The sequence below is a fragment of the Nothoprocta perdicaria genome, unplaced genomic scaffold, assembly GCF_003342845.1.
Source record: "Nothoprocta perdicaria isolate Ctin4 unplaced genomic scaffold, notPer1 scaffold_108, whole genome shotgun sequence".
NCBI lineage: Eukaryota > Metazoa > Chordata > Aves > Tinamiformes > Tinamidae > Nothoprocta > Nothoprocta perdicaria.
Window position 1 is genome coordinate 1,934,608 of NW_020454183.1, and position 27,271 is coordinate 1,961,878.

The 27,271-nt window shown below is 36.9% G+C and overlaps 1 protein-coding gene and 1 long non-coding RNA gene across 6 annotated transcripts in view; one reads left to right on the forward strand and one right to left on the reverse strand.

Moving 5' to 3' along the window:
• Positions 1-25,408, forward strand: part of LOC112953502 — a 28,625-nt gene extending 3,217 nt beyond the window's left edge. Inside the window, exons 2-3 of the long non-coding RNA XR_003250581.1 lie at positions 22,143-22,201; positions 24,998-25,408. This is a non-coding gene — a long non-coding RNA (uncharacterized LOC112953502). The remainder of the gene's footprint in view (positions 1-22,142; positions 22,202-24,997) is intronic.
• DGLUCY (D-glutamate cyclase) overlaps positions 1-26,928 on the reverse strand; it is a 42,144-nt gene extending 15,216 nt beyond the window's left edge. Inside the window, exons 1-9 of one of the 5 annotated variants that reach the window (XM_026046522.1) lie at positions 26,407-26,618; positions 22,074-22,331; positions 10,915-11,025; positions 10,184-10,295; positions 7,658-7,811; positions 6,788-6,986; positions 4,963-5,113; positions 3,331-3,453; positions 1,496-1,693 (exon numbers count right to left, since the gene is read on the reverse strand). In XM_026046522.1, the coding sequence (XP_025902307.1) occupies positions 1,496-1,693; positions 3,331-3,453; positions 4,963-5,113; positions 6,788-6,986; positions 7,658-7,811; positions 10,184-10,286 (928 nt within the window). In that variant the 5' untranslated portion in view covers positions 10,287-10,295; positions 10,915-11,025; positions 22,074-22,331; positions 26,407-26,618. Of the gene's footprint in view, positions 1-1,495; positions 1,694-3,330; positions 3,454-4,962; positions 5,114-6,787; positions 6,987-7,657; positions 7,812-10,183; positions 10,296-10,914; positions 11,026-13,167; positions 13,484-22,073; positions 22,332-26,406; positions 26,619-26,807 lie in introns of those variants that run through there. The other 4 variants (XM_026046538.1, XM_026046531.1, XM_026046547.1 and 1 more) reach the window with 4 other exon arrangements.
• Between the last annotated feature and the right edge of the window lie 343 nt (positions 26,929-27,271).

Below are 27,271 nucleotides of genomic sequence, written 5' to 3' on the forward strand. Positions count from 1 at the left end.
ACAAAACCATATATCTGTGTGATTCATTGTTCCAGCCTTTGCTAGTCACTCTCCCTTCCCTGCCACTCAGAAACTCAAGTTCATGGTCCAGTCTTTTATGCTGGCTATCATTCATGAACACCAGAAGGACATGCTGATATTCAAGGGCTGATAGGCAGAAACAAATATTCAACACAGTTTCTGTTTCTGTTTCTCATCCTTCTTGCCTTTTTTTCCCCCCTCTACTTTACTTCTTCACCATCAGTTTCCCCTTTGTTTTTTCTTTCCTTCTTCCTGCATAATATAGAACCAATAGAGCTTGTGTGACTAAACATACGTACTCTGAAAGACTGTTACAAAAATGTTAGGGGGGAAAAAAAAACCCCTAAACATCAGGATTCGATTAATTTCTCTAGGAGCTGCTGCTGTAAAAGTCAGAAACACATAAACATCAGTCCTTTCTAGAGAGGAAAGTCATTGTGTGTATCATGCATAATGCATTGCCATGTGGCTGCTGAAGTTTAGTTTTGAACAAACCTTAAGTAAGAGAAGCAGGGTATGTTAGGCTCTAGTGGGGTATAGTAACTGAGATCTAGTACAATTCTAAATAAGCTATTTTGCTTTTGCAGTAAAAATAAGTTAATTCTAAGGTCCTGTATTTCTGCAGAGCCTGGCATTATGCCATGGTGAGCTCTAGAGAGTTGGAAAAGGAGACGCCTTGTAAGTACAAATAAACAAATCCAAACATGTACACAGAGCCCAAACCCTGAGTTTGGAAGACCTGGGAATAAGCTATTTTCTATCTACTAGTGCCTAAAAAGTATTTCAGAAAACTTATGTGAAACTCAGATTAAAAGTTTAAGAAGATAGAGCGAAATAATTCAATGTGTATTTTATGAACGATTGCATTGCGCCTTTTGATCCTATTCCTTTATTTCTTCTCTCACTTTCGACCTATCTTTCAACCTTGTATGGTAGTCAGGTTGCTTCGGTCCATCGTGCAACATCTCAGTGACAAATAGGTAAACTTGAGGTAATTTCACAACTGGAGAGGGATATTGGAAAGGCACAGGCAGTTTCTAGAATTTTCTAGTAGGACTACATCAGCCACAAGTATATGTAAAGAAATTTGCTCTTCACTCAACAGTAAACACCTATTGTGCTGCTCTCAACATGCTGAGGTGCTCTATACTTTATATATTCAATTTCAGTTTTATTCAGTAACAATTCTTATCTCCCGTGGACGCCTCCAGTCTGGAAGTACTGATGCTTCCATGGCCTTTGAGTGGCAGTATACACTCATCAAAATTTGATGCCTCATTACCCATTTAAAAGGTGTTGGCCAAATTCTGATATTAAATACAGTAATGAAAAATAAGAGCTAACTGTATTAGCACACTGCAACCTGCAAAGGATTTTTTAAATCTTAAAATTGGATTTAGAATATCTAAATTATATCTAGATCATATTGTCCTCATAAGAAATACATCAGAGGAAGATAATTCTTGCTTTTTACCTGGATCTATTCCAATTAGGCTTTCTAGCGTCCTTATCTTTTGTGCTGCTTCTGCTGATACAATACTGTAATGCAAAGGATCTTGAGAAATGCAGTGGACTTGTGGAACTTTTCTTGAGGACCCAACTGTGACTTCATTGTTCTTTAGATCAGTAATGAACATGCAGCCAGGAGAATGAGTAAAAGCTAATGGAGATCCTAAAACAAGTGAGGGGGGGAAAAAAACAAAGCAACTTGTTAAAGCAATATTCTAATATATCAGAATGATATAAAAAAATAAGGAAAGCTTTGTTTTAACAAAATAGTCTTGGTGAAAGATGTGTGCATATACATCTGAAAATATATTTTCACTTTTAAAATGTTCATGTAGGTGGTTGAGATCAGATTTTTATCCCCTTGAATATGAACTTGAAGCAGCTTTGGAACTGAACAGCAGAATGAACTCCAATGAAGTCAATGGGGAATTGACAGTTATGAGAATTGGGTTCTACATGTTCTACATGCAGCATGAAAAAAAATTGTAGCACTGACATAAGAGCAAGTTAAGCTGTAAATGTCTGCAGTGTGTTAGCGGTATAATTTATAGAGGGGAAAAATATTTGTTTTCTAGTTTCTGGAACTTTGCTGAAAGCTACAGTGTCTCTGCACACGTGAATATTCTTTTAATACAGGGATATGACAAAATTGTCAATTACTGCCTGCTGCGTAGGAGTAGTCCTTTATCAACTTAAGAAAATAGGGAACAGCTTCTTTGCACTCAGTCTTGCCTACCTATCTAGGAGAGCTATAAACTGTAGTTGGCAAGGATTAATGACAAAAGCTTACCAGTAAGCCTTAGCAAAGGCAATCTCAATAGCATCTAAAAGCCTGGTGAATAAGCTTATTTAAATCTGACAACATAATAGGTTCCTATGCTGAAAATATATATATATATGTATATATATTTTCTTTATACTGATACTAGAAGTACAGGGGGAAAACCAGAAAGATCTGGAATCCTTAATAAATGATCTATGGGTCATATTTATTTGGCTAAATTGATATGTGGTTGGATAAGCTGCATGACTGGTATACTCAGTATTGCTTGTTTAAGATGGGGGGAAAATGGAGGAATGTGTGTGTGATTTATTTCAAATACAGAAATGAGCAGCAAGTCAGGAGTTTAAATATCTAGCTGAAAAAGGAACATAGAGAATTACAGTGTGTCTGACATTCTTAGACTCTCTTAAAATATTTTATTAATTCAAAAAAAAAATGGAGAAATCAACAATTGCATAAATGCAGGATAGATCCTTGAAGTTGGAGCTTCCACTATACAGTGTGTCACACTTATTTCTTTTTTTCTGGAAGAAAAACTGAATACTCCAAAATCAACAGAGATAATTACAAACCCTTTTCAGGTTAATCAAGTCACTAGTTCTTGACAAAATGGAAAGATTTTTGGCAGCTCTATTTCTTCCTTTATATTTCTGTAGTATAATATAAAATAATATTGTAATAGTAAAAAAAAAAAATGAAAAAGAAAGCCTTTAAACATCTAATATTTAATAAGGCTCAAAAAAAAAAAAAGTTTGGATGCTACTAGACTTTCATTTTTTTTGCCATTTACATAACAGTCTCCCCCCAGCCCCCCCCCAAAAAAATAACTTCAGCAAGAGCTTCCTTTAAAGGTAGAATTGTCTCACAATTAAAAAAAAAAAGTCTTTAGCTAATTCTAGGGAACAGAAGTAGAAATCAAGCCTGATAATTAGTCAACTCATTCTATGCATATGTTTTTACACAAATAAGTACAATTTGAAGGATAATTTTTAAAAGTCTGCGAAGATGGCACTTACTGCAGCTGATGATTGCTTCTACTCCTGTTACTCCACATGCCCAAAACACTGGAATATCATCAGGTTGAAGGTCAACTGGATCTCCATAGTCTGGTTTGGAAAGATCTCGTATTCCCAACAAACCTGCCATTGATTAACAATAAAAGCATTGTAGATTCCACTTAAGCAGTAATATTATAAATGGAAGAGCATCTCACTTGATGACAACAAGCTAGAATCGCAGCAGCAAACCCCACTGAAGTGGCATATTTTTTTGCCTTTGACATTATATCCCTAGAACATGAGCTGTCTTGTTTGTTCTCTTTCCTTTTTTTTCTGTACATGACTACATCTGCAAAAACCATAAAAACATATTTCCTGAATTTGTTGCAAAATATAAGCCCGGTATGTATGAATTTTTTTCCAAGATATTGTATCTTCTCCTTCAACAGAAGAATTATATTCATAACACTGGCAAACAAGAATAAATGACTTCAGTGAAAAATGCTTTTTCCTAGAACACATTTTCTGTTGCTTTAGCTTCACACCTTATTCAGCTAGAAAGACAAGGCAGAGAGATTAGAGACCTCATTGGGTTAGGTAACTAGATCTCACTCTAGCACAGCTTTCCCTGAGTTCTTTTGCTTTATTAAAATACTTACTTGTAGCATTCTGGGTCATTCTAAGCACTTTCTCTCTTCTTTTCATTTTACATTTGTCCAAAACTAATTTAACACTGTCTTTTCCAGAATTTATATAATCAGAATACACAATCAATCTCCCTTTTCTAAGTGGAGACTTTAATTACCTGAATCATCTTGTTGCTCTACTTAAAGTTATGACTTATGACGAGTTTTCTCAAATCTAAGCACTGCTGTGACCAGATATATTACTGAGGGGGAGTGTTACTGGTGCCATCTCCTTCCATGGTCTGCAATGAGATCCTTCTGTGTATGCAGGACACAGAAGTGCAAATACTGTCATTGCCATAAAAAAAATTCCCCCCTCTTCACCTCACAGTTTCTTATCCTTCTTCCTACTGCCTCCAGCCTAAACATCAACATCCTATTTTATCGTTCTTTCAATTTTCCTCTGCAAAGAATAAGCTAATATTTGCTTGAGCTGGATGCTTTTAATCATTCTTGTCATATTTCCAAACTCCCTGTGCATTTTATTTATGTCTTAAGTGATACGATCAATGCCAATGTATCTTACTTCAGTACTTAAATATAATGCAGCATTTACTTTCACAGTCATAACTGAACACATAAGAAACATCCACACATATTTTTCTCTGTGCTGTCAATCACTGCTCCTCTGCCAGTCTTTGGCAACAAGGAAATGTTTACACAAATGAATTGCATGCAATAAAATTGCATGCACTTGAAAATTGTGGTTAGACTAGTTATCAAAACTAGCCCTCCAATATAACTACGTTAGTTAGGTGTCTATCTATTGTCCAAAAATTCTGGTTCAGCTAGTTAGAAATCTGGATTTTGCTTCCATTCATGCCACAGGTTAAACATGAAAAGGGTTAAAACATCATAAATGTATTGGTGCAGCCGTTGCATTCCCATCACTTCCCCTGCTGCCAACCATCTCCAAATTCTATATACAATAAAACTTGCAGAATAAGAAATGAAAAACACTGACCAGGGTTACCAATGTGGACTGGTGCTCCATGGGATTCTTCCAATTCGGAGGTTGCTAGCACAGTTGCTTCTAATTTGTTTGCAGGAATAGGTCTCATGGTGACTACTAAGTTGCAGCTGAAAGTAGAAACACTGTAGCAAGGCACAGATGTCTGATAATTTCAAAAAAAAAATCCAAGGTGTTAGCAGGAATATTAATACTGCAGGTCTCAAATTTGTGCTATATTTGAATTTAAAAAGCCTGCATAATAACTTATCATTTACATCTTCTTTTATTATTCTTATTTTTAAATTCATTTAGTGTATCAGGCAAGTGTGTGCATAAGATTCAGCAGTGTGCAAGCCAAACATTCCACCTCTGAGCTTTTTAATACAAACATCATAAAAATTTAAGCACGTGCTAAGGTTTAAATTCTTGTTTCAGTGCATTCAGTGAACTCAATATATTCTGAATGATGTCAGAAAACAACCCTGTGATTCCTAAATGGAGAACAAAAGGATATTGGCAAATCTACTTTTATGTATCTGTACTGGAATTCAGGGAAACTCTGTAACACGTGAGAGTCAAGAACTCTTATTCTTGGTGGTAGAAAGCATCTGCTTCTATAGAAACAGTTAGGAAGCTCCCCAGATGCAAAATCTTTAGTGCTTAAAGAAAAGGAAGGGAAGGAATTCATCCCGACTGTCTGGGATACTGAAATTTCTTTTCTACTCAGAAATACAAGCAGAATGAATTTCTTAGAATAAAATGCCTGATATCCAAGTTGCATTTGAAAAAAAAAAAAAAAAAAAAAAAAAAAAAAAAAAAAAAAAAAAAAAAAAAAAAAAAAAAAAAAAAGAGAGAGAGAGAGAATTTTATTATATAAAACTACTATATCTGTAACTAAGAAAAAAGTATATAATTGAGTATTCACTTTATTGATGTAAATGCTATAGATAGTGATACTAATACTATAATGTTATACACAAATACTTAGTTGTGATTTTTTTTAAGCTTGGTAGAAAGTCTCAGTATGAGATATATTTGTTCCTTCATTTTTTCACTAGTGATATAGCAAAAAAGATTGACAAATCATAACGTTGCAAACAACAAAAACCTTGGTTTAGAAGAACACCTTCACTGGCTCTATGAAGAAAACAAGCAGATTTATTAAGTGTTCTAAATGTTAAGGGTCTACAACCCAGTGCCAGAATTATACCAAGGTTTTCACCTATAGTAAAATTCCCACTCTACATTTTGCAAAGTAACAATCTTAAATGCCATGAAGGATATTTTAACTTTTTGAGAAAAACATTTTCTGTCCCAGAGGCTTAGATCTTTTGGCCTGGCTTCACAGCAAATATGCGGTTTAAAGGCTCTACAGCTGTAGGAAAATTGAAAACACAACTTTCATACATGCCGAAGAAAACTCCTTTTTGTCATGCAACATAAAAATGACTCCTGTGTGCTGGAGTTTGTGTGGAGAGGACACGTGGAAAGCTGATGGTCAGAATTCTGCGTGGGTCATCAATAGGAATGGGGAAGGAGTCCTAAAGACAAGGCTACCATGGTACACAGGGAAAACTTTGTTACTGTAAATGAATAATAAACCATTTCAGTTGCCCAGAAAGTTAGACAAGCACTGAACTGATGCTGGGCATATTTTACCCTGAATATTCAGGCATTTGGCACTAGCACTCTCCTAAAGGTACTGTAAAAGGAGGGAGGGAAAAAGGCATGATTTCTGAGTGATAAGCATAGGCACCTGATATGAATATGGTAAATACTCAGAGAAAATAAATACTCAGACAAACACAATTTGTCTATGTATAAAAATACACTTTACCTTGTACATGCTCACGTTACACTTTTGCTCCACATTTCTCACAGGAATGCCAGCATTCTGCAGTGCCTTTTCAAAAGAGAAGCTGCAGCCTAAATAGAAAGTCACCATGTCCTTGAGTTGTTCAGCATATTCCTTTAGACTTTTTAGAGATCCAGTAAAAGCTCCATACTCATATAACCTGTACTGCAGGCAGTCAGTTCTAGTTGGGAGGAAAACAAGTTATCATAGCTTTATTGTACTTTTTGTTAAGTAAAATGCATGACAAAAATTTCTTTGAATTTACATTACATCCAATATCAAAGCAGAATATATAGGCTATTTTGTCCTTTTCTTTCTGAGTAACAAGTAAACAAACACAGAGACATGCAAAACAAAATCTCAAAACATCTACAGGAAAACAAGCCACCACAGTGAATGTGTATGAATAGAAGTAAGTATCTTCAAGGTTTTATAGGTAAATGTCCCCTATGGGTATTTTCTCTCAGGATTCAAAAGTTGGGGAACAGGTTGAAGTCTTGTTTTAAGTGTTTGTTCTAGAAGTACATCTCTTAAATCCCAGTAACACTGCAAATATCACCATGACTACTAAATAAGAGATAAAACACCATTTAATTTTGTAGGCTCAGACAGCAAAATTTTAATCACACAGAAAAACCTCTTTTACTTTGTGATTCTGACAATTATGATAAGCATCTCCAGAACAAGATGATCAGACTGTTTCGATTCTGTTATATTCATGCATAGATTTAATGCAGATGTGAAACACCCCCAAGAAATTTGTTCAAAATGTTCAGCAGTAGGCTCTGGAGTAATGATTTCTTCAAATTGCCATTAGCCTGAATTTCAGAGTTTTGAGAAATCCATATTTACCTGATATCAGAATCACTGCTCAGGGAGGGGCATTTCCAATCTCCTGGCTGACTTCTGTACAGCAGTGGTAGTGGCCCTGCGTTTGCATGGCAAAACTTTTCAAAGTCATCAGCAAGAGATTTGTGCAGAATCACAATATTGGCCTGTTTATAGCCTGAAATTGTGGAAGGAGGAATAACTGGTTATTAAAACTGTTTATTAGAACTGTTTAGAGATCATCTATACATATATGGTAACTGAAGCAAATTTTAGACTCAGACTTCTGTAATCAAATTGCACTGCAACTGTTTGAAATATCTTTAAAATTCCAGCTAGATGTGCTCTGTACGTGTAATTGTTTTTGGCTGAAACAGCTGGGAAGCATGGGCAGTACTAGAATCTGAAGACAATATAATATCTTTAATAAAAGTTTCTGTGAGAAAATAGAACAGTACAACTGCTTTGAGCTAAACAGAAGTCTAATAAAGAACCTGGAATATTAATAATGCAAATATTACATATTAATATATGCAAATTTTAGCATAGACTGCAAAAAAAATACTGCATACCTCACTTGGACCATTTTTATTTATTGGCAGGGTGTATATATATATATATTTATATATATTTATTTATATGTATGTCAAGGCCAGTCCATCCACCAGTATTCTGTCATTACATTACCCATTTTTCAGTGTTCTAGCTGGCTGTGAATTTTTACTTTGGGCTTCATTTTAACAGACAAAATTACAGCTCAAGCCTGACATTCAGACATTCAGCAAGCAAAAGCATTTTCATTTCAGCTCTTTCCAAATTAAAAAAAAAAAAAAAAAAAAAAAAAAAAACCTGGGAAACAGCCATTAATACCCAAACCATTTTCCTTGTCTTGCATGTGAATACCAGCACAGAGTGGAAATATGAAGTACAACTAACATGTAGTGTACAAAAATATAAATTAACAGTCCTTAACTCTCATATTAGTAGTGACTGATCATATTCTTTATCAAAAATTGTCCATGAATCCCAAAGACTAAGTTATATTCCTGAAGAAAACAGCAAAGCAAAGGTTTAAACTGAGGTAAGCACATATTTGCATACTAAATGTGCCTGCAAAGTGTTCTCTTGGGACTGCTCAGCACAAAAATTCACTTTATTGCTAACTAAAGTTACTAAATACAGAAGCAGTTTATTGCTAAATATAGCTATGCATTTTTTTGTTAAGTAAACATATTAAATTTAATATGAAATAAAACAGTATATTCAGTTAATCCTCAAACCCATTCCCTGCCACACACATGAAATCCACAGGCACTTTCGGCTTTGCTGATGATATTGAAGAATTCCTAAAATTATGGCTTTAGTTAATGCATCCAACTCGGGCACCACTGTATTTGAAATCCTAGTCACATCTGATGCACTGGACCTGTAGATATCTTCTAGGTGTCTAGGAGTTATAATCAAGCTTCTTAACTTTATAGAACAACTGAATCACTTCTCCTAAGGTCCTTCCTCTCTTTATGGATGGGAAAATGTAATAGAATCATATTATGCTTGTATGTATGTTCATAGTTAAAGGTTGAAGTCGTTTTGTATGTAAAACAGTTCTTTAAATATTGAAGCTACTGCATTTACATCTAACACATTAGTGCATACATTCAAAAGGACATTTTGGGCAAGCTAAAGATCATTAGCACTATAAAATATTTCCCATTAGTTATCTTCCAACTTCTGTGCATAAGAAAAAGGCAACCATACTTACAAGGCTCACTCTCATTCCAGCAAATGACCCTTAATGTTCTCATGCCATAGACATGCCACTATACACAGCTCTGTTGCTGAGTTAATACAAATAAATCTCTTGTGGCAAATAAGATATACTTTAAAGTTGATGACATATTTTAAAGAATGATGACAAAATTCTGTTTTTGTAGAAGTACAACTATGAGAGATGCAAGACAGAAATCAATTCTTCAGAAAGTTTTAGAAAGTATAAAGCTATCCCTACCCTCTTCCACACAACTCGGTTTCACTGAGTTCGTGTCCAACTTGCGCAACAAATGCAGCAGAAAACCACTTCTACAATTACATTCCTCTGGTTCTTCCCAAAAAATGTGTGCTAGGCACTAAGTCAAGCAAGGTTCTTGTAAAGAACACAGTATGTCATTTTATAAATGTGATAATATATGTATGTAAACGAAGTCAGGTTTGGTTGAAGACTTTTCAAGTGTTTTCTGAATTTCTAACTTCTCACTGGCTTAATTGGGGACCTGTGGGATACTTGGCAGTTTTGAAAGCAAAGTCTATGTACTTTACAGAGGTAGGATGAAATATTTTCTTTAAAGTAGCCTTGTGATTAAAGAACATAACCTCAGGTGCTTAAAATGTGATTTTTAAAAATACCCTAGTGACTTAAGAATGTAGGGCAACTCGACTTTTCTACTGTTTTACTTCAGTGCTTTCAGATTTCCTACTTTCCTTTAAAGGCAAAAAACAAAACCAGCCATGAATCTAAACTGGAGCTACTTCTACACTTTCAGATTTACTTACCTTCTGCCATTCCAGAAGTATTACTCATACTAAGTCTATTGCAGCGAATTATTCTTCTCAACACTTGGGGAAGAAGAGACTTCAAGTTTCCTGTCAAAAGCATCTCTTCAACCTGAACAGAAGCACATTGTTATATATTTAGACACAAAGCAAGTGTGTGTATAGATTTTTTTTTTTCATTTTAAATTCAGATTTTCTGGAGATCTTAGTTAAGTTTCCTCCTTGTGCCCTCTCTCATCCCACAAGGTTAATATCACTGGGAAATTCATTCTTACAACTCAAAAGGCAACTCAGGTCAAAGGGTTATTTCACTGGCGTATTATGATTAAACTCAAATTGAATTATTCAAGAAATTAGTCAGAGAAGTGCAGTTTATCATTCTGGATAAAGAGCAGAGTTCATTTTTTGTTTGTTTGTTCATTTTTTTTCTTTCCTTTTTCTTTGTTAGATATTCTTAGAGTATTCACTTGTTGGATTAACCAACCAAGCAACAATCTGTAATATTACTTCTCTGCTGCAAATGCTTTTAGATAATTAGCACTGTAACTTTGCCATGAAAAAGAATTATATTTGGAAAATGTCATTTTAATATTGTTCTTATCTATTGTATTTCTCAAATATTCATTATGCAGAAATGAATACTCCTGCGCCTATTTTTCCAATGAGAAAACAGTCATATAGATGCTTAAGTCATTTTCTATATAATCTGGAGTAGAAACAGAGATAAGTACCCTAATTAGAGTCAATATCTGTCTCTCTTTAGATCTTTGGAAGATTGAAGAGATCACTGTTTGCAGTCTAGTCAAAGTCCATACAGAGTCTTTTATCTCAATCTAAACTACCTAAAAAGTAAGAGGCATTTATTTCATTAGAAAAAAAAAAGTGAAAAATCAGGATAAAACAATAATTTGATGGCTTATGATTTCAACATTGGCCACTTTTTCACAGTCCATCTTGGAAAGAACATGTCTCAATAACATGTCTCTCCAAATAAAAGAAAATGAGCTATCTCCCAAGTAATGAAATTACAAAAGTACCTCCAAGGTTGTCTTTAACTCAGAAGCAGCCATTCTTGATACCATTCTAAACAAGTTATACATATAACAGAAGCTGTGCTCTTCCTTTTAAAGACGCTGGTAAATTAATGTACAATGAGTTGTTAGAGGCTTCTAGCAAAGGTTAACTTTTCTAGTAAAGATCCACAGTGTTTCATATAATAACTGTGATGGTACAAGTTGTAACCTTCACAATGAAGTAGAAAATATATGAACCACTTTATTGTGAAAATTTATACTTCTGAGCAACTCATTAGTTGCTTTACTTGAAGCATGAGCAGTGGAATGCTTTGACTGAAACTTCCCTTTCATCATATGTTGTCTGTCCAAAATGTTTCCAAGGCTTGTAGAATTCTAAGAGGTTGTCGGGTGCACTGAAATTCAGAGCAAGCTTTGCATCTGGTCTCTGAAGCATTTATTTCTTTTGGCTGATGATCTTATATAAACATTTCAGAATAAGAAAGAATTTTGTTTTATGAACTTTGACTTACTACTTTCTGACTCATCTTATACTCTCTTCTATGTATCAGACTGTATGCTGCATGAAAAAAGTCTTCATTACAAATTACGAGCAATTCCAAATACACACTTCAAAGTCAACAAGAATTTGGATTGAGAAGTGTGGCTGAAACCCATTCCAGGCCTATAAGGTGTCAATTTTAATGAGTCTTACTGGAAATAATTTCAAACACTAATCTGGTGTTATTCATTCAAGAGGTATCAGATCAAATACAGTGATCCTAACAAACATTTAAGATGTTTTCATTAGATTCTTTCAAATGACTTTTCTTTATTTCTAAGTATCACTGAAATCCCCTACAAAACTGAAGGCCTTAAGAGAAGACCACCTAAAGTTTAGGAGATAGTGTAGGCCAAGTCTTCCTCTTGCTATTTTGTCAGAAAAGCCAAGGTAAAGGTTGGACAAGCCTGATTCCATACTCTAAAATTGGACTAAGAAAACTAATTTTCTTCACCTTACATTTAAAATATGAGGCATTCAGATACCATCCTATTGGTAGGTATGTAGCTATCATAGGTAGGAAGTTGTCTTCTTTAATCTTCAAATACTGTTGTGAACTGGTATAAACTGAAAAAAATCCTTCTGTAGCAGAGGTGGAAGTTCCTCTAGGACTTCCTTACCAAACATTTAAGAGCATGAAAGTTTTAAGCTCATGTAAGAGTGACTACTGACTTTGTAAATCTGACAATCATATAAATACAAGCAGCACTGAACTGCTGGCTCTATGTTCCTATAGAAGTATTTGGACATGTAACTCAGTCATGAAAGCAGAACCTCGTTGCAAAGCAATAAAATGTTACTGGTGAATTAGCTGGGACATGAATAAAAATTAACAGGCTGATTCACCTCTCTCAGATGAGAGAGAAAACTCATCTCATGCCCATTTGTTATCATTAAAGTTCCTGTGATGATTTTTGTTCAAGTAGCGAATAACATAGTACTAAAATTTTCCTTTATAACTTTATGCCACTTTATTTCCTGTACAATGTTAATATTAGAGAATGTTCTTGTTTTTCTTTACTAGCCCCGAGATTTAGATAGTGAGGGTAAAAACGGTTAACAGAAACTAAGTTTTGCAGTGAATGTCTATCTGACTTTTTCAGGAATGGCCGGTTTCTAAGCACCATGATGTTTCCCAGTGTTAGGAGGCATTTTTATGTTACAGATTCTCTGAATATTGCCAGGATCTCCTGGAAAATACTTGGAGCCACTATGGCCTATTTAGAATAACAGGGAAGAAGTACCGGGATATCTCAGGTCTTATCCACCATATTAGAAGCTCAATAAATATGTCTTAGATGTTTATGCGAAGACTTAATATATTCCATGTGTTTGATACAAATAATTCAAAACTTTAAGGGCTGATTATTAGAATATATTGCTGTCTGACACATTAAAGTGCTACTTACCCTCTACTGAGCTGTGGGCACTATCATATTCTGAGCTACACTTAATAGATCTTAACAAGGACAATAGAGCTTCAAAGTAGGGAAGAGATAACTACCTATAAGAATCAATGAGAATGCAATCATTTACACCGACCTGTGTGATTAAACAACGATGGTAGTATGGCATATGACATATCATTAATTTGACTTGTCAGAAACAGTACTGCACAGAAATAACATTTTCAGAAGACACATATTCAGGAAAAATGCTCTGACTGCCACTTTGACGCAAAGAAATGTACTACAGTTTGGTAAAAAATCTAAACAGATTGGAGTCTTTTTACTAAATAATTTAGTTAACTAGTAGCTTAATCAACTAAGTAATAAAGTATTACATGACATCTAACTTCACTATACGTCTGGTGTAGCTTCACTGACTTCTATATACATAGGCAGATGCACATGATCTGATAATTTCACCCTGCTGATTTATAGAGTATTCCATTATTCAGACAACAGTTTTCAGAAAGGCCAGACACGGAGACTGAATATTTCCATTTTTCAGAAATAGTGGTGAATTGTTACAATGAGAATCTCTAAATCATTCACCTTCTCATGCCCTTCTCCACATGCTGGTTAAGCATTGGTTCCCGTGTGCAATGAAATGTTGATTTCTACTAACACAATTATAATGTATAATTGGAAGTAGTAGGTTCCAAGCCTGTGTACAATGGTTTGTAAAGAACATGCTGCATTTACTCTGAATCCCCCAACTCGTGTCTGGTAGAAGGAATGTTGAGGGGGCGTCACTTGATCCTGTTTTAAAACACAAACAGTGCTTTGAAGAGGAGTATCTTTGCTAAAGATTCACTAGTTTCTGTTTTAAGCCTTATGTGGTAACAAAGTTAGTTTCTGTATAACAAAGTAACAGTTAAATGTTCAACAGCAATACTTAATAATAACATCCTTCACCTTTCCCACAAAACCCTCAACTCACCACGAAACAAGAAAAATGCAGTTATAGCCTAGGTTAAATAATGAAGCTGGGTCAGATGGTTTGAATGACCAGCAGAGTCTTCTTCATATCATCCCGTTGTTCGTGTGTGCAGGGTAGCTCCTCAGCTCTAGGTCTCTGTCTCTCCTTCCTCTGTCTCCTCACCTTTGAGCTGGAATGATCCCCTGGGAACAGCTCGTTCCCTTGTTTTGTCTGACTGCACAACGTGCCTATGGGATTTGGACATTCTCTCCTCATTAGCTATCTTTTATTTACAGGCTTATTGTATCTCTCAATTATAGGACCTCTCAACCTTAAGTTAGCTCTTCCTGATCTCAGTATCACTGAGATAATGTGAGGTAACTTAATAAACCATAAAACACAATAAATATTAAATGCACAAGTGGCTTCTAGATTTGTAATATTTTGACTCCTCAGAGCCTCAGTGATCTACATCTTTCTCACTACACTTACATAAATATATGTATGTGATACATATATATATATATATCATAAATACTTATAAGTATTAAGGATGATAAATTTGGATTAAACAAACTTTGCCTTTTTCTAATTAATTCTTTCATTGCACCTCATGAAATTTGACAGCAGAACCACCAACTAACCTTGCTGCAATGTCTATCTTTACACTGAATTTTTGATTGAGCTTTATCTTACAAAGAATGTTTATAATCTATAGATTATAATCACTTTAGATAAAATGAAAAAGAAGGAAGTGGAGTGACTGAAATATTTTGCATTGCCATAGATCTTTAAAAGGTGAATCTGTAAAATTTATAGATATTTAAATACGAGTGTAGATTCTTTCAAGGCCCATATTGTAAATTATTCATTACATAAGAAAATGGAAAAATGTCATTTAACTGTCAAAAAGATTACACTTTGAGATGTAGTGGGTGTGTCCACATACAGCTGTGCTAAATTACACCAGATAAAGATGCAAAAAGACTTATATAACTGAAAAGGCTTAAAATAGCCTTCCAAAGTTTCAGTGTGACTGCCTCACCTTTACAAGCAACAAGCAATTTCATGAACTAAAATGAAGGAAAGGCAACAGGATAAGGAAGGCAAAGAAAAGGGCAAGTAGGAGGCAAAGTGAGGGGGTGAAAAGCCCACAGATTTCAACATACACGGACAACAAATCTGCTTGAGGCCGTACAATGTTATGCATAATATTTTCCCCACTCTCCTTCTTTCCCCAAAGCAATGGTTACTTCATATTTTATGTTTTGAAATTCTGCAATATATTAGTTTTAACAGTTAGCAACGTTGATTAGGAGCAGCTTGTCCTACTTCTGCATTGAAAGGATCTTCTTGACTATCACGGCATACCCAGAAGGCACCTGGCCAAAGTCCTTTATTTAGGTTTAAATAGACTTCTGAACCTAAACTGGTGTTATCCTTTGGGCATAAAATGCTAACGTGGTACTTTGGCACATGTAAATAGAGAACATATTGAGGAAAAATGCAGATCTGCAAGAGGAATGCAGTTTTATGCTGACCTGTGGCCTGTGCTGGTTCTGCAGGCAGAACTGCCTGCCAACTCTTTTATATCCATAAACATTCTTTTAAAAGGGAGAAGCTGGAAGGTCCAGAGCATTGGCAGTGAGGGAACTTCTCATGCGAGTTCCAGTTACAGACTAGATCAGATATCTGAGGATTAGATGCTGTCACTGTTGGCTGTTCAGTTGGCTGTTCATTACAATGCTGGTTGTAGCCGGACAGAGCCAGTATCTCAAACCTTCCTGTGCAATTTGAACAAAGAGCTCAAAAAGCTGAAAGAATACCCAGTTTGTACTGTTATCCCACCAAATTAATCCTGAGCTTTTATTCCTTTTCCCTGTGTTCTGAGCGTAAACACAGTAAGACCTGCAGGTCTGTCAATCTTGTACCTTTTAACACCATAAAATTATTTTTTGTAAAAAGCAGCTCAGTGTTGAGATGACTCATAATGCTGCAGCATCACTTAGCTGACTTGAAAGAGACGTTAATGCCATCATGTTGATTTTCTTTACCAAACAAAAAAAAAAGGGCTAAGGCTGAGAATGTCTTGAGCCTCTATTTTTTCCATATTTTTAAAAGATTGGAGCTATAATGGTTGTACCTTGGTATGCTCACCCTCCAAAATTCAATTTTTAGATAAATGACAACACATGAATTCAGCCCATCCACCTGAGCCCATTTTTTGGTAAAGAAAAAAAATAGAGAGAAAAAAAATAGCTATTTAGTTTATAAATTTAATCATGGGATTCCTAGAAATATCTGCTGAAATATACAAAAAAAGCTTGTCTCAGACCTTGCAGTCTCAGGTTTCAAACCTGTAATACTTCTGCCAATAAAGTACTAGATATAAGTGGAGCAGTCCTGTTGAGCTCAGGGTGGGTGAAGTGTTTAAACATTCCCTGTATTATGGACAGGAAAAATGCAAGTAAATACACAGATGTATGGGACAAGCTGAAACCCTTGACAGAAAGTAAGTTATAATTAGAAATGATGAACCGCATAGCTGAGAAGTAAGTTCTAGCTATTTTTTCTTTTTTTTTTCCCCCTCTGCTCATTAACTATTGCTCCTTTTCGTGTTTCACTATATGTCAGATAGGTAATTGCAACATGCAATATCAGTATCTTCAATTTAGGAGGTGATTTAAGGTGTCGAGCCATGAATAACTGTTTTTATTCTTTTAAAAGTTTTTACATAGCAAGTAGAGACAGTGCAAAGAAAGTGCTAAAAGTCCCTTTCTTTCCACCAACCCTCAATCTCTCCCCAAAAGGGGAACATACCTTTGGCTTATTTGAGTGTTAGATTTTCATCTAACTGAACTCTCCTCTTCTCTGAACAGGATTTTCAGTTTCCATTATATCACAGTGCCTTGAGAGTTTTGACTTGTAGATTACACATGAATAAAGTTCAACCAATGCAAAATAATTTTAGATGGGTAAGACCACATGAAGCTTAGTGTACTGATTTTGACAGTGACCAATGATGCATATCTAAGGAAGAGTTTAAAACTTGGCTAGTAAAACCATGATTTGTGGTTCAGGACCTCCTTGAGCTAAGGGAGATTTCTTTTTTTTTTTTTACAACTGACAGGCAAGCAGTGGATTTCATCCTATCTAACAGTAGTTTGCAGCATACTGTATAGGTAACAGTTGCTAGCTCCAGAATAAATTTAGTTGGGAAACTGTGTTGATAAAAGCCAAGTATTTTACATGATCTGTTATATTCCAGTTCCAAAAGCTAACCTACTTAAAGCTAATTTAACTGCATTTAAATTAAAGTGGAATCTACAAACACAGATACTCCTTTAGTCATAAACACATACACGTTTGAGATGAGTGTCTTAAACCAGTGCTCTGAATACACTGAAGAAGCTATTACAGGCACAATTTTGTCCCAAACTAGGGCCATACAGTTAAGCATTAAGAAAAGACAAGAGAAATGAACATTCATCAGCACTAATGGGCTCCAAGCTTAAAAGTATAATTCAAAATAAATAGAGCATTTACATTTGCAAAAAATGAACTGTGAAAACCTACAGTTTCTGTCTCCAGAGGATTAAGAAAATGGGTGGGGAGAGGTAAGTGAGGAGAGAATTTAGTTTAAAGCTGGGCCTTCTTAGCTAGCTTCTGTTTTAATACAATTAATAATAAGACCCTCTTTTGGGTCACTTAGACTTTTGAAAATGGATCAAATCTTTAGGACTGGTATTTCTGGATAGAAAGATATGAATCAGTAAAAAGGTAGGGTGCCCAACTGTTTGAAAATAAATACAAAGAAAAAATGCATAAAGTACAGGCTATTTTTATCAAAGAGTGTTTTTCATAATACAAAAAAAAAGGAGTATCATCACTGGAATATAGACTGGTGGTGTTTCTCACTACAGAAAGAGAGAGAGGATTTCAATCAGTTGAAAATGAACAGACACGACTTACTAGAAGCTCATGTGATATCCAGTCAGGCTGAGGGAACAGTAAGAGAGGACTTCTGGTTAAAACAAAACAAAAACCTAATTTGTTTGTTCCAAAACATTTGAAAAGACGATGTTAACTAATGACTTTAAAGGCCCACTCTCTACTCACAGAGTAGGTTTCCCTATTTTCCTTAACAGAAATCTCTTCTCTGTTCTTTTACTATTGGTTTTATATACTAGAAGACTTTGACATAGATGTTTTGGTATATATGAGGCTAATTCTGAATCTAACAAGCACTTGAAACTGCAAATATATGAGATATATGGTCACTGTCTGTGGAAGAATACTTAAAAATAGGAGAAGTTCACTTGAGCATAAAAATGTAAGACTGGAAAGAAGCGAGAGTTGACATAAAAAAATACATTTACCAGAAGGCACGATAAAGAATGTGAAATCACACATAAGAATTCACAAATCTGTGTCCTCCTAACCCAACAATAAATGTGCCTTTTTTTTTTCTTCTCTCTTCATTTACTGGAAAGTTTAAAAACTAACTATTCTGAGTAGATCCAGCTTCAGTCTGGAAAATATTACACAATATTTTCCACTCCTTTTGAAGGAAACTATTAAAACCAGTACTTGGTTTCAAACTCAAGGCCAAAAAGTATGTGTGTGTGTATACATATATACGTGTGTGTGTGTTTGTGTGTCTATGCACTACTCGGTTGAGCAAACCAGGCAAACCGTTCTCAGTTAAACAGTTATTTCAAGACTGCATAAATTTAACAGAATATAAGACTGTCCAAACATGAATATTTTATAGTTCAAAGGATAGAATGATCTGTATGTGACTTTTCTATGGTTACCAAGTGTACAAAAGAAAGCATGCAAAAGAAAGCCTATAAAGCAGGCATTGTTTAGGATGTAATCTATGTACATTAAAAATAGCTAAGAATATCTACAAAAATGAAATGCATCCAAATTGTGTGACCTTGGGTTCATGAATTGTGCAGGAGTCACACATCTCAAATGTCTGCCTTGAACAAGAATAGAGAGGGCACCATGCTCACAGATGGCCTGCTTTGTTCCTAATAAGTATTTTTCATGGTCAGCCAGTATCAGAGTAATTTTCAGCCTCAGCACAGAAGCCTGATTTTTCTCAGGTGTGTTCTAGGAACTTTCATCAAAGCACGTGAGAGAGAAATTTTGGAGGGGTTATTATTTTGGGTTATTTGTAAACAGTGCTCTATTTTAATAGGATAGTATGATTTTTATATTCATTACTTTGAGAGGCTCAACAGGAATAAAGCTTCTAAAACCAATGCAAACACCCCAAGTAGATTGAACCCAAAGCCTAAACCCGTGTGTCTGTGTGGATGCGCTCTGAACAGACGCGTTACAAGGGACGGTGCTGAGAGCAGAGCTGATGTGCAGAAGCACAGCACGACCTGCAGCGCTGAGTCCGTGACTGAATACAGTGAACGTGGCTGCTCCTGCAGCAGAGCGGGTGATAAGGCTGGGTTTAATACTAATTCTCTGCCTGGCAAAAGTATGGAAGGCCTCATGATTTTCGCAGAGCTCCCCTTAAGCTCCTGCCTATAATCAGTCAAAGGACAGAGCTCCAGGATTGCAGTGAACATCACACGTTTATATCCAACCTAAAATTATTTATAAAACTGCCTTAGTACTTGCTATCCAAAAGTAGTTATTTTGTCTAACGCGTAAACTGAAAAGCAGTTCAAGCTTGTAAACTAGTCTCAATTAAAGAGCATTCTAAAAAGAAATACTGTCACATGGGGAAACTGTTTTACTGATGTATGGGCTAAAGACTTGGAGAAAATAATATAAAGCATCTAACAACAACTTACTATTAGAGAAACCCCAAAGTTTCAAAAGGCTTCATAAAGCCATGATGCAGATGTACACTACTGTGGGCAAAGAGTGACTAGTTTAAAGGACAGGCTAGTCTCACTGCTCACTGCAAGGAATTGCAAGAATCTACAGGGTTCACCCCATCTGACCTCACATATTGCAGTGTGAACATCCCCTGCATCCCACCAGGGAGGCCATCACTCAATACTAGGAAGGCAACCCTGAATCCAAAGAGAAACAGGTCACTTTTTCTACAATGACGTGGTGGATCTGCTCTAGCAAAATCTGGATGAATGAGAATGCCTGTCAGTGTTCCTGTGAAGCCAGACACCTGATATTAGGTGATATGAAGATTTAAATCTTCATTAAATCCCACAAAACGCTGGAGGTGGTGGCAGTGGAAGTAACTCAGAGTTAATTGTTATTTACGATATCAAACAATATTCACTGCTGCACTGTTCCATAAACTATGCATAACAATACATTAACAGGCAGTCACAACAACAGAAAAAATGGCTTTGAATGTGACATGTTTAGGGAGAGGGATGCCAAACTTCATTCCTAGCCAAAATTACTCAGTGGCTGCCAGAGGAAAATTGCCTTAAGGGGCATTTCTGTGCATGGAAGGTTAACACTGGTGAGAAAATGCAAATCTTGAGGAAATTACAAAAGGAGTATAAAACGCTTTCTGGCAAACAGGGGTTCTGATATCCTCTCAAATGACTGTCAAAATGAGCACTTCATATCAGGAAACAGATCCATGAAAAGATAGGGGCGTACTGAAACCAATGACTCCGACATGTGAATAGCCTTGGTTTCCCTTATAAGCCCTTTACCTAAGGAAGACGGAGAAATGAAACCCTGCACGGACTCCTGAAAGCTCAAAGTTCTCCGAGTGCCTGATGTATGTGCTATGCTTATAGTAGATACCTCACTGAACATTTTGAGTAGGGGGGATTAGTGCTTCCACTTTCTGGGTGGGACTTAATATGACTCAACAGAAGTACAAGTTTGCCAGACTCAATAGAAAAGACTGCATAGCATGGAAGAGAGAAACAATAATAATTCTTCACTGTATCTTCTTTTCAGCTAGTTATGGCTCATCACATGAAACTAGCAAACTGCAATGACAAAGGAAATAAATACAGGCCTTTATTCACAATAAAACATAGTTAAACTGTAGAAGTTCCTTGACACTGCATGTCATCAAATTACACAATGACTATTAGCTACTGCTGGAAACAGCAATGCTGAGCTAGAATCACTTTAATATGTATCCTATAGATCAGGAATTGCAGTTAGGTATTAGTTCTGATTCTAAGTCATAAAATTTACAGTGTTAGTGTCCGTTATTCAACTTCTGTTAATAACCTCAATTTTAAAAAATATATATACTGAAAAAATATAATTCAGTTATCTGTTTCTCATTGCCTGATTTATTTTGTTGTAATATTTTATCTCTGGTGTGTTCATGGTATCATGTTTAACTACAGTTTTTATTATCCATTTTAAATTTTGGTTGTTAAAAGCTAATCTTTCAAACCCTTTTCAAAACACTTCCTGGGATTTTTAAAGAGGTTTGGGGGAATTTTAGTCATAATGCTACTTACGTGAAACAGTATTAGAGTTTATGTATTATATAATACTGCATTAAGGTGTCCTCCAGTCATCTGGTATAATATTTGCAATTAATAGGAGTGTTCATATTTTTTCTGAGGAGGTCAACAATTTTATTCCAAGTTCCTTGAAAATTCCTGGCAGTATACCATTTGATTTGGAAATATATTGCTTTTAATTTATCCACCTGTTTTAAGATCCACCCTTCTGATATTCTAGTTCTTCAGAACCTCTCATGTTTTCAGTCTTTAAAGGAATAATTTTAAAATCAATAACTGAATAACCTTCTCTGCGGTAAAGGAAAATAGGAAAATGGAATAAAGGAATCTCTGCAATATTGACCAATTTAATACTGTTTGTTTTTTTTTCCCCCATTCTCTGGCAATTTAACTAATGCAGTATCTTTAAACTTATCAGCAATAGAAAGTTAAAGTTTTCATTTTGCCTTTCACAATTTGACTTTCACCTTCTCATTTTAGCTTCTTTTCTGTAGGATCCCTACAAGGCATACCTTTAAACTCTGGCAGTTAATCTTTTTCTCTTTTTTTTTTTTTTCTCATGGTTTTGCTTCCTTCTTTAGGGGGTGGAGAGCAGATGCATGGCTTCTGCAAGTATCAGGCTGTACTCATGGTCTCCATGGTGAGTTAAAAGTTTTAATTTCCTCATCTCTAGCTTTCGGATCATGTTGATTAGCTTCTCCTTTTTAAAGTCGCCTTCTCTAAAGTTTACAGTCAATTTTCAAAACAGTGTGAATTCACAGAAGAATTTTCTGAAAAAGATTTTGAATTTAATTACTCTGCAGTCAGCATTAGTTGGAGGTTTAATAATACAGAATGAACAGCAGTCTTCTGTATTTCTTACAATAAATCTGAAAATAGCTTCCCTATGACTGAGAACTAGAATCCAAAAGTCAGTTCTCTGTATTACCTAGAAACCCCATCTCCAGCTTAAACATCTGAGCAGATCAGAAACTGAAATCAGCCTCTGCTTCAGTTCTTAGACAGCACTGCTTCCTTTTCTCTCTCAGGATTATTCATCCCATTTTCTTTATCCTCATCAGCATGCATGTAACATAACCAATATTTTTACTGTTTCTCTTTATAGACACAGAGATTTTTATCAATTAAACTTCTGAAAATGTTATCTTCAACAGCAGTTGTAGCTGTCTAGCAACTGAGAAAATAAACGAATTTTCAGTGAAAAAATAATGCATTTTCAAACAAATAGGTCATATTTTATCCGAAAAAAATACATTTTAGTGCAAAGATGTAAGTCTCGAATCAGTGACACATCTTCATCACTTCTACTCATTTTTTCAAGACGTGATCCGTTTCCTGACAGAGCCGTACCACTTCCGTTAAAAGAATTGTTAGGTTTGGATGCTTAGCATAACTTCTCCTTTCATGGTATGAAATTAGGCGGTTTCAGAGAGATAAAACTGTTGGCCAAATCAGTTTCATACAAAATAAAATGCTTTAAACAGCAAATCTACCTACCCCATCTACTTTTCTGACAGTTATCAAGCACAAAATGTTCAACTGCAGATTGAAAAAAAAAAAAACAAACATAGACTGTAGATAAACTAGAAATCTGTCCCATTACTGTATTGAAATTGCATCTGCACTAAAATTGCACCCAAAAGTGGTGTTTCATATTATCGAGTCTTTCATGGAGAGTCCCTCCCTAAATGTATTTCTTAGTTTTTTTCGGTTTTTTTTTTTTTTTTGCCCTTACTGTGCTTACGTTTTCAGTGGCGCTATTAAGGGGAACAATTTGTAACATCTGTTTTTCAACATTTCTACTTTGAAAATTACACTTATTTTGCAAAGAATTCAATGACCATAAGAAAATACTTGATGCCTCCAATTCAGCTCCATAGAAACACAATATGCAGCTCCCCATTAGAAACAAAATAAACCAAGTATCTCAGTAGCATCCTGGAAGACTGCAGCAACAGGACTCATTTTCTTCTTTCTCTTGTTCTCTCATTTCCTCTCAGAAATTTTCACTCTGAGCATTTCACCCCAGCCCTCAAACTAGCTTGGCACACTACTACTTTTAGAAGCAAAACCAGAATGTTGTGACACTTTTTCTTAGACAAAGTTTAATAACATCTTTCTATGTGGATATTTTGCACAACTTTTTTTTTTTTTTAATCTCTCCACAATTAGGAATGACAAATAAAAATACACACTTTTAACTAGCCATGTTATGGGGCAGAAAAGGGACATCCTATGTTTAGAATTGTGTTACTCCATGTTCCCAACCCTGCATCACACACTTAGCCTCAACACTGAACTTGGTTGAACTTGGTTGGTTGATTGACCTGTCAGGTCCCACACATTTCAAAAAAATATTACATCTACACTACAGAGAGTAGCTCTGCATCACCCCGTAAGGTTTTTATTGTTTTTATACCAACTATTTCTTTTCCTTTTAACGTTGCAGAGGTAATTTACTGAATGCACGATCATGCTAAATAGTGTTATTTCAGCACACATATAATATCTATTTAAAGTGCAAATGACATTTTCTGTCAGTCAGATTGCACTCAGCACTGCGTGTTCAAGAGCACAGTTTATATAGCAAAGATGGCTGCATTTCTCCAACCGATAAACTTAGTCTTTTCTTCCTATGTGTCTACAGTCCATCACTGATTTTGCATGAGCTTTAAAGTCCTGGTTTTATCTGCAGACTCTAGCCAAAGTTCCTCCCTCAGCTGCCTCGGACAACATCCATGTCAGTAAGCTAGATGGGTCACGGGCAGAGCCTGAGTGCTGGCACAGGCTTATCCATACGTCTGGCTGCTGGCACGCTCTCCGGTACAGTTCTGTCCCTGGACTAGGACTCTCCCAGACAATGCCCTGGCACTCACATGAGCCAGGAACTATTTGCAGTTTGTCTAAACCCATTAAGCAGTACAGAAAAGGCCACGGTGCTGTGAAGGGGAAAGAATGTAGCCATGCACATGCCATGCCACTTGCCCTGAAATCCGGAGAATGAGTTCTGATTTATTTACTGACACTATACGTTTCCATCTGCATGTAAATTGCTACCTATCCACCCTTATGGCTGACAATACTGTGTAATTTTGGAATTACAACATTCAAATTCAAAGCAATGATATATTACTTCAAGCATAAAGGTGATGGAACTCTCTGTGTCTGCATTATTCTACTAGAGGTAGATTCACTCTCAGATCAAGTGTACACAGAGGTGAGTTTAATCCTCTGGTGTTCCTGAAAGCTCAGTTGAAATGGAAAGACGAGCATGGTCTGGTATTCATGGAATATGGACAGGAGATTTAGAACTGCAAAAGCGCAGCTCTTTTGTCTTAATGTATGTCAAAATATAAGATTATTATTTTCATATGCATATTCAGGAACTACCACAACGGACCACTAATCTTTTTTTTTTCTTTAATTTTTTTTTAAGGATTACCTCCTCATACTTTGAAGTTGTTAAATCATTTTAGCTGAAACTTAAAAGGAGAAAAAAAAAAGGAATCGGCCTGAGGCAAACAAGCAGATAAAGTCTGCCAACTACGAACATCTGAAATCAAGACCTTAGGCTATTTGCAGCTGCCAGATTCACTGCCAGCTCTACTAGTACTAAGTTCTAGTAAGGGAGGGAGTGAAGCTGAGTTTCGTTTTCTTTTCTTCTGAGGCTGTCTGGGACTTTTAGTCCGAAGCGCAGGCTGGAGCCACTGGATGACATTTTGCATCAGACTTTTAAGATATAACAATTAGGTCAAAGAATAATCAGGAACTGCTGTTATTCCTGGTAGAGAGAAGAAATAAAGTTGACACTCCCACTGTACAAAGGTTACACAGATACAAAAATGTAATTGAAGAACTAACTTAATCATCTCATTTTATAGTCTCATTATATTGTACCATCATATGTATAAGTTCAGGAAGGGAGAATGCAGGGAGGAAGGGGACAGGCTGTTCTCACTGGTGGCCAGCGATAGGACGAGGGGTAATGGCCACAAGCTGAAACACAAGAAGTTCCGTCTCCAGGTGAGGAGCAACTTCTTTACTGTGAGGGTGACAGAGCAGTGGAACAGGCTGCCCAGGGAGGTTGTGGAGTCTCCTACTCTGGAGGTCTTCAAAACCCGCCTGGATGCCACCCTGTGCCACATGCTGTAGGTGTGCCTGCTTGAGCAGGAAGGTTGGACTAGATGATCTGTAGAGGTCCCTTCCAACCTTAAATATTCTGAAATATTCTGAAATTCTGAAATAATTCAATAAAATATTATGCTGGTGTAAGATTTACTGTCTCTGCAATAGCGAGCATTCCAAATTCAAGTTTTTTTTTTGTTTTTTTTCATTTTGGAAACATCATCTGTGATGGAATTTTCTATACCAACAGTCCTGATAACATAGGGTCAGAAGGCAGTAATCAGATGGACACTCCCAGCGAAGTTATGTGCCTACCGTGTGCGACAGGGAGGCACCTGACCAGCCTATCTGCAGCCTTATCTCTGCCTAGCCCGGAATACTAAGAAACCCTTACATTATATAATTCTGAAAAAAAAAATGAAATTAAAAAATGAAAAACAAGACTTGGCACTGAAACAATACTGTCGTGGAAAGCTATCAACTTTAAGAAGCTCACATCAGTTATTTCTCAAGGAAACTAGCAAAGTGTGTATATTTAAGTAAAAACACATTAAGTATGAACATATGTATCATATACATGTTCAAATCCACACTTTATATATGTGATACTGGACTATGAATAACACATTAACATTAGATATTTTACTCCACAGGTGTTGTACCAGAATCGAATGCTATGACTGCACACAGCTATTAGATGTAGCATTACAAAATTAGCACCTTGTCTCTAAGGAGAGAAATGCGAATAGGAACCAGCAGCATTCGGGAGAAGGGGCTGTGAATTACTGTAAATAAGAAATGGGAGGAAAAGCAGTTTGTGTGATCTGGGATCAGTCCCGGGATCAGTGGGAAAGGGGAGCGAGCTTTGGAGGAAGCAGACTGCTCCGAGGCACGAGAGGCTCCGGTGTCACAGACAGGCCTAATATGTTTCTGAACACCACGGTTTTTTTCCTTAGAAGTGAATAAAAGCGTCGCTGTCAGAACACATAAGCGGGGCCTGCGGAAGCCCGGCCCGGGTGAGGCTGCGCGCGGAGGCCGCGGCTTCTCCCGTTTCGCCTCAGGGCGGACGGGGCAGAGCCGCCCGGCCACAGGGCCCCCGGCCACCCCCCGCGCCTGCTGACCTCTCCGCTACGACAGAGGCGGTTTTATCCTCGCGGGAAGAAGCCAGGCCGGGCACCCCCAGCGCCGCGGCCAGGCCACACGACACGCGGCGCGTGGGGAAGGCGCCTCCTCCCGCGCGCGCCCGCTGCCCTCTCCGCCCCGAGGACGGGCACGGCGCCCCGACGGCCCCGGCGGCAGGGCAGCGAGCGGCGCCGCTCGCGGCCCGCGGGGCGGCCCCTCGCCCTCCTCCCCCCGGGTTCCCCCGTCCGCCCCGTCCCGCTGCCGCCCGTTGCCGCGTCCCGCGCTGGGCGCGGGCGAGGAGCCGGCCCCACCGCCCGTGGAACGGGCCCCGCGCCCCGGGCGGGGCGCCGCCGCCGCTCCCTCGCGCCATTGGCTGTCTCCGCTGTCAATCAAGCGCTTTCTCTTTCCCGCGCCCGCCTTGGGGGGGCGGGCTCTGGCCGAGGCGGGAGGGAATGTTTACAAA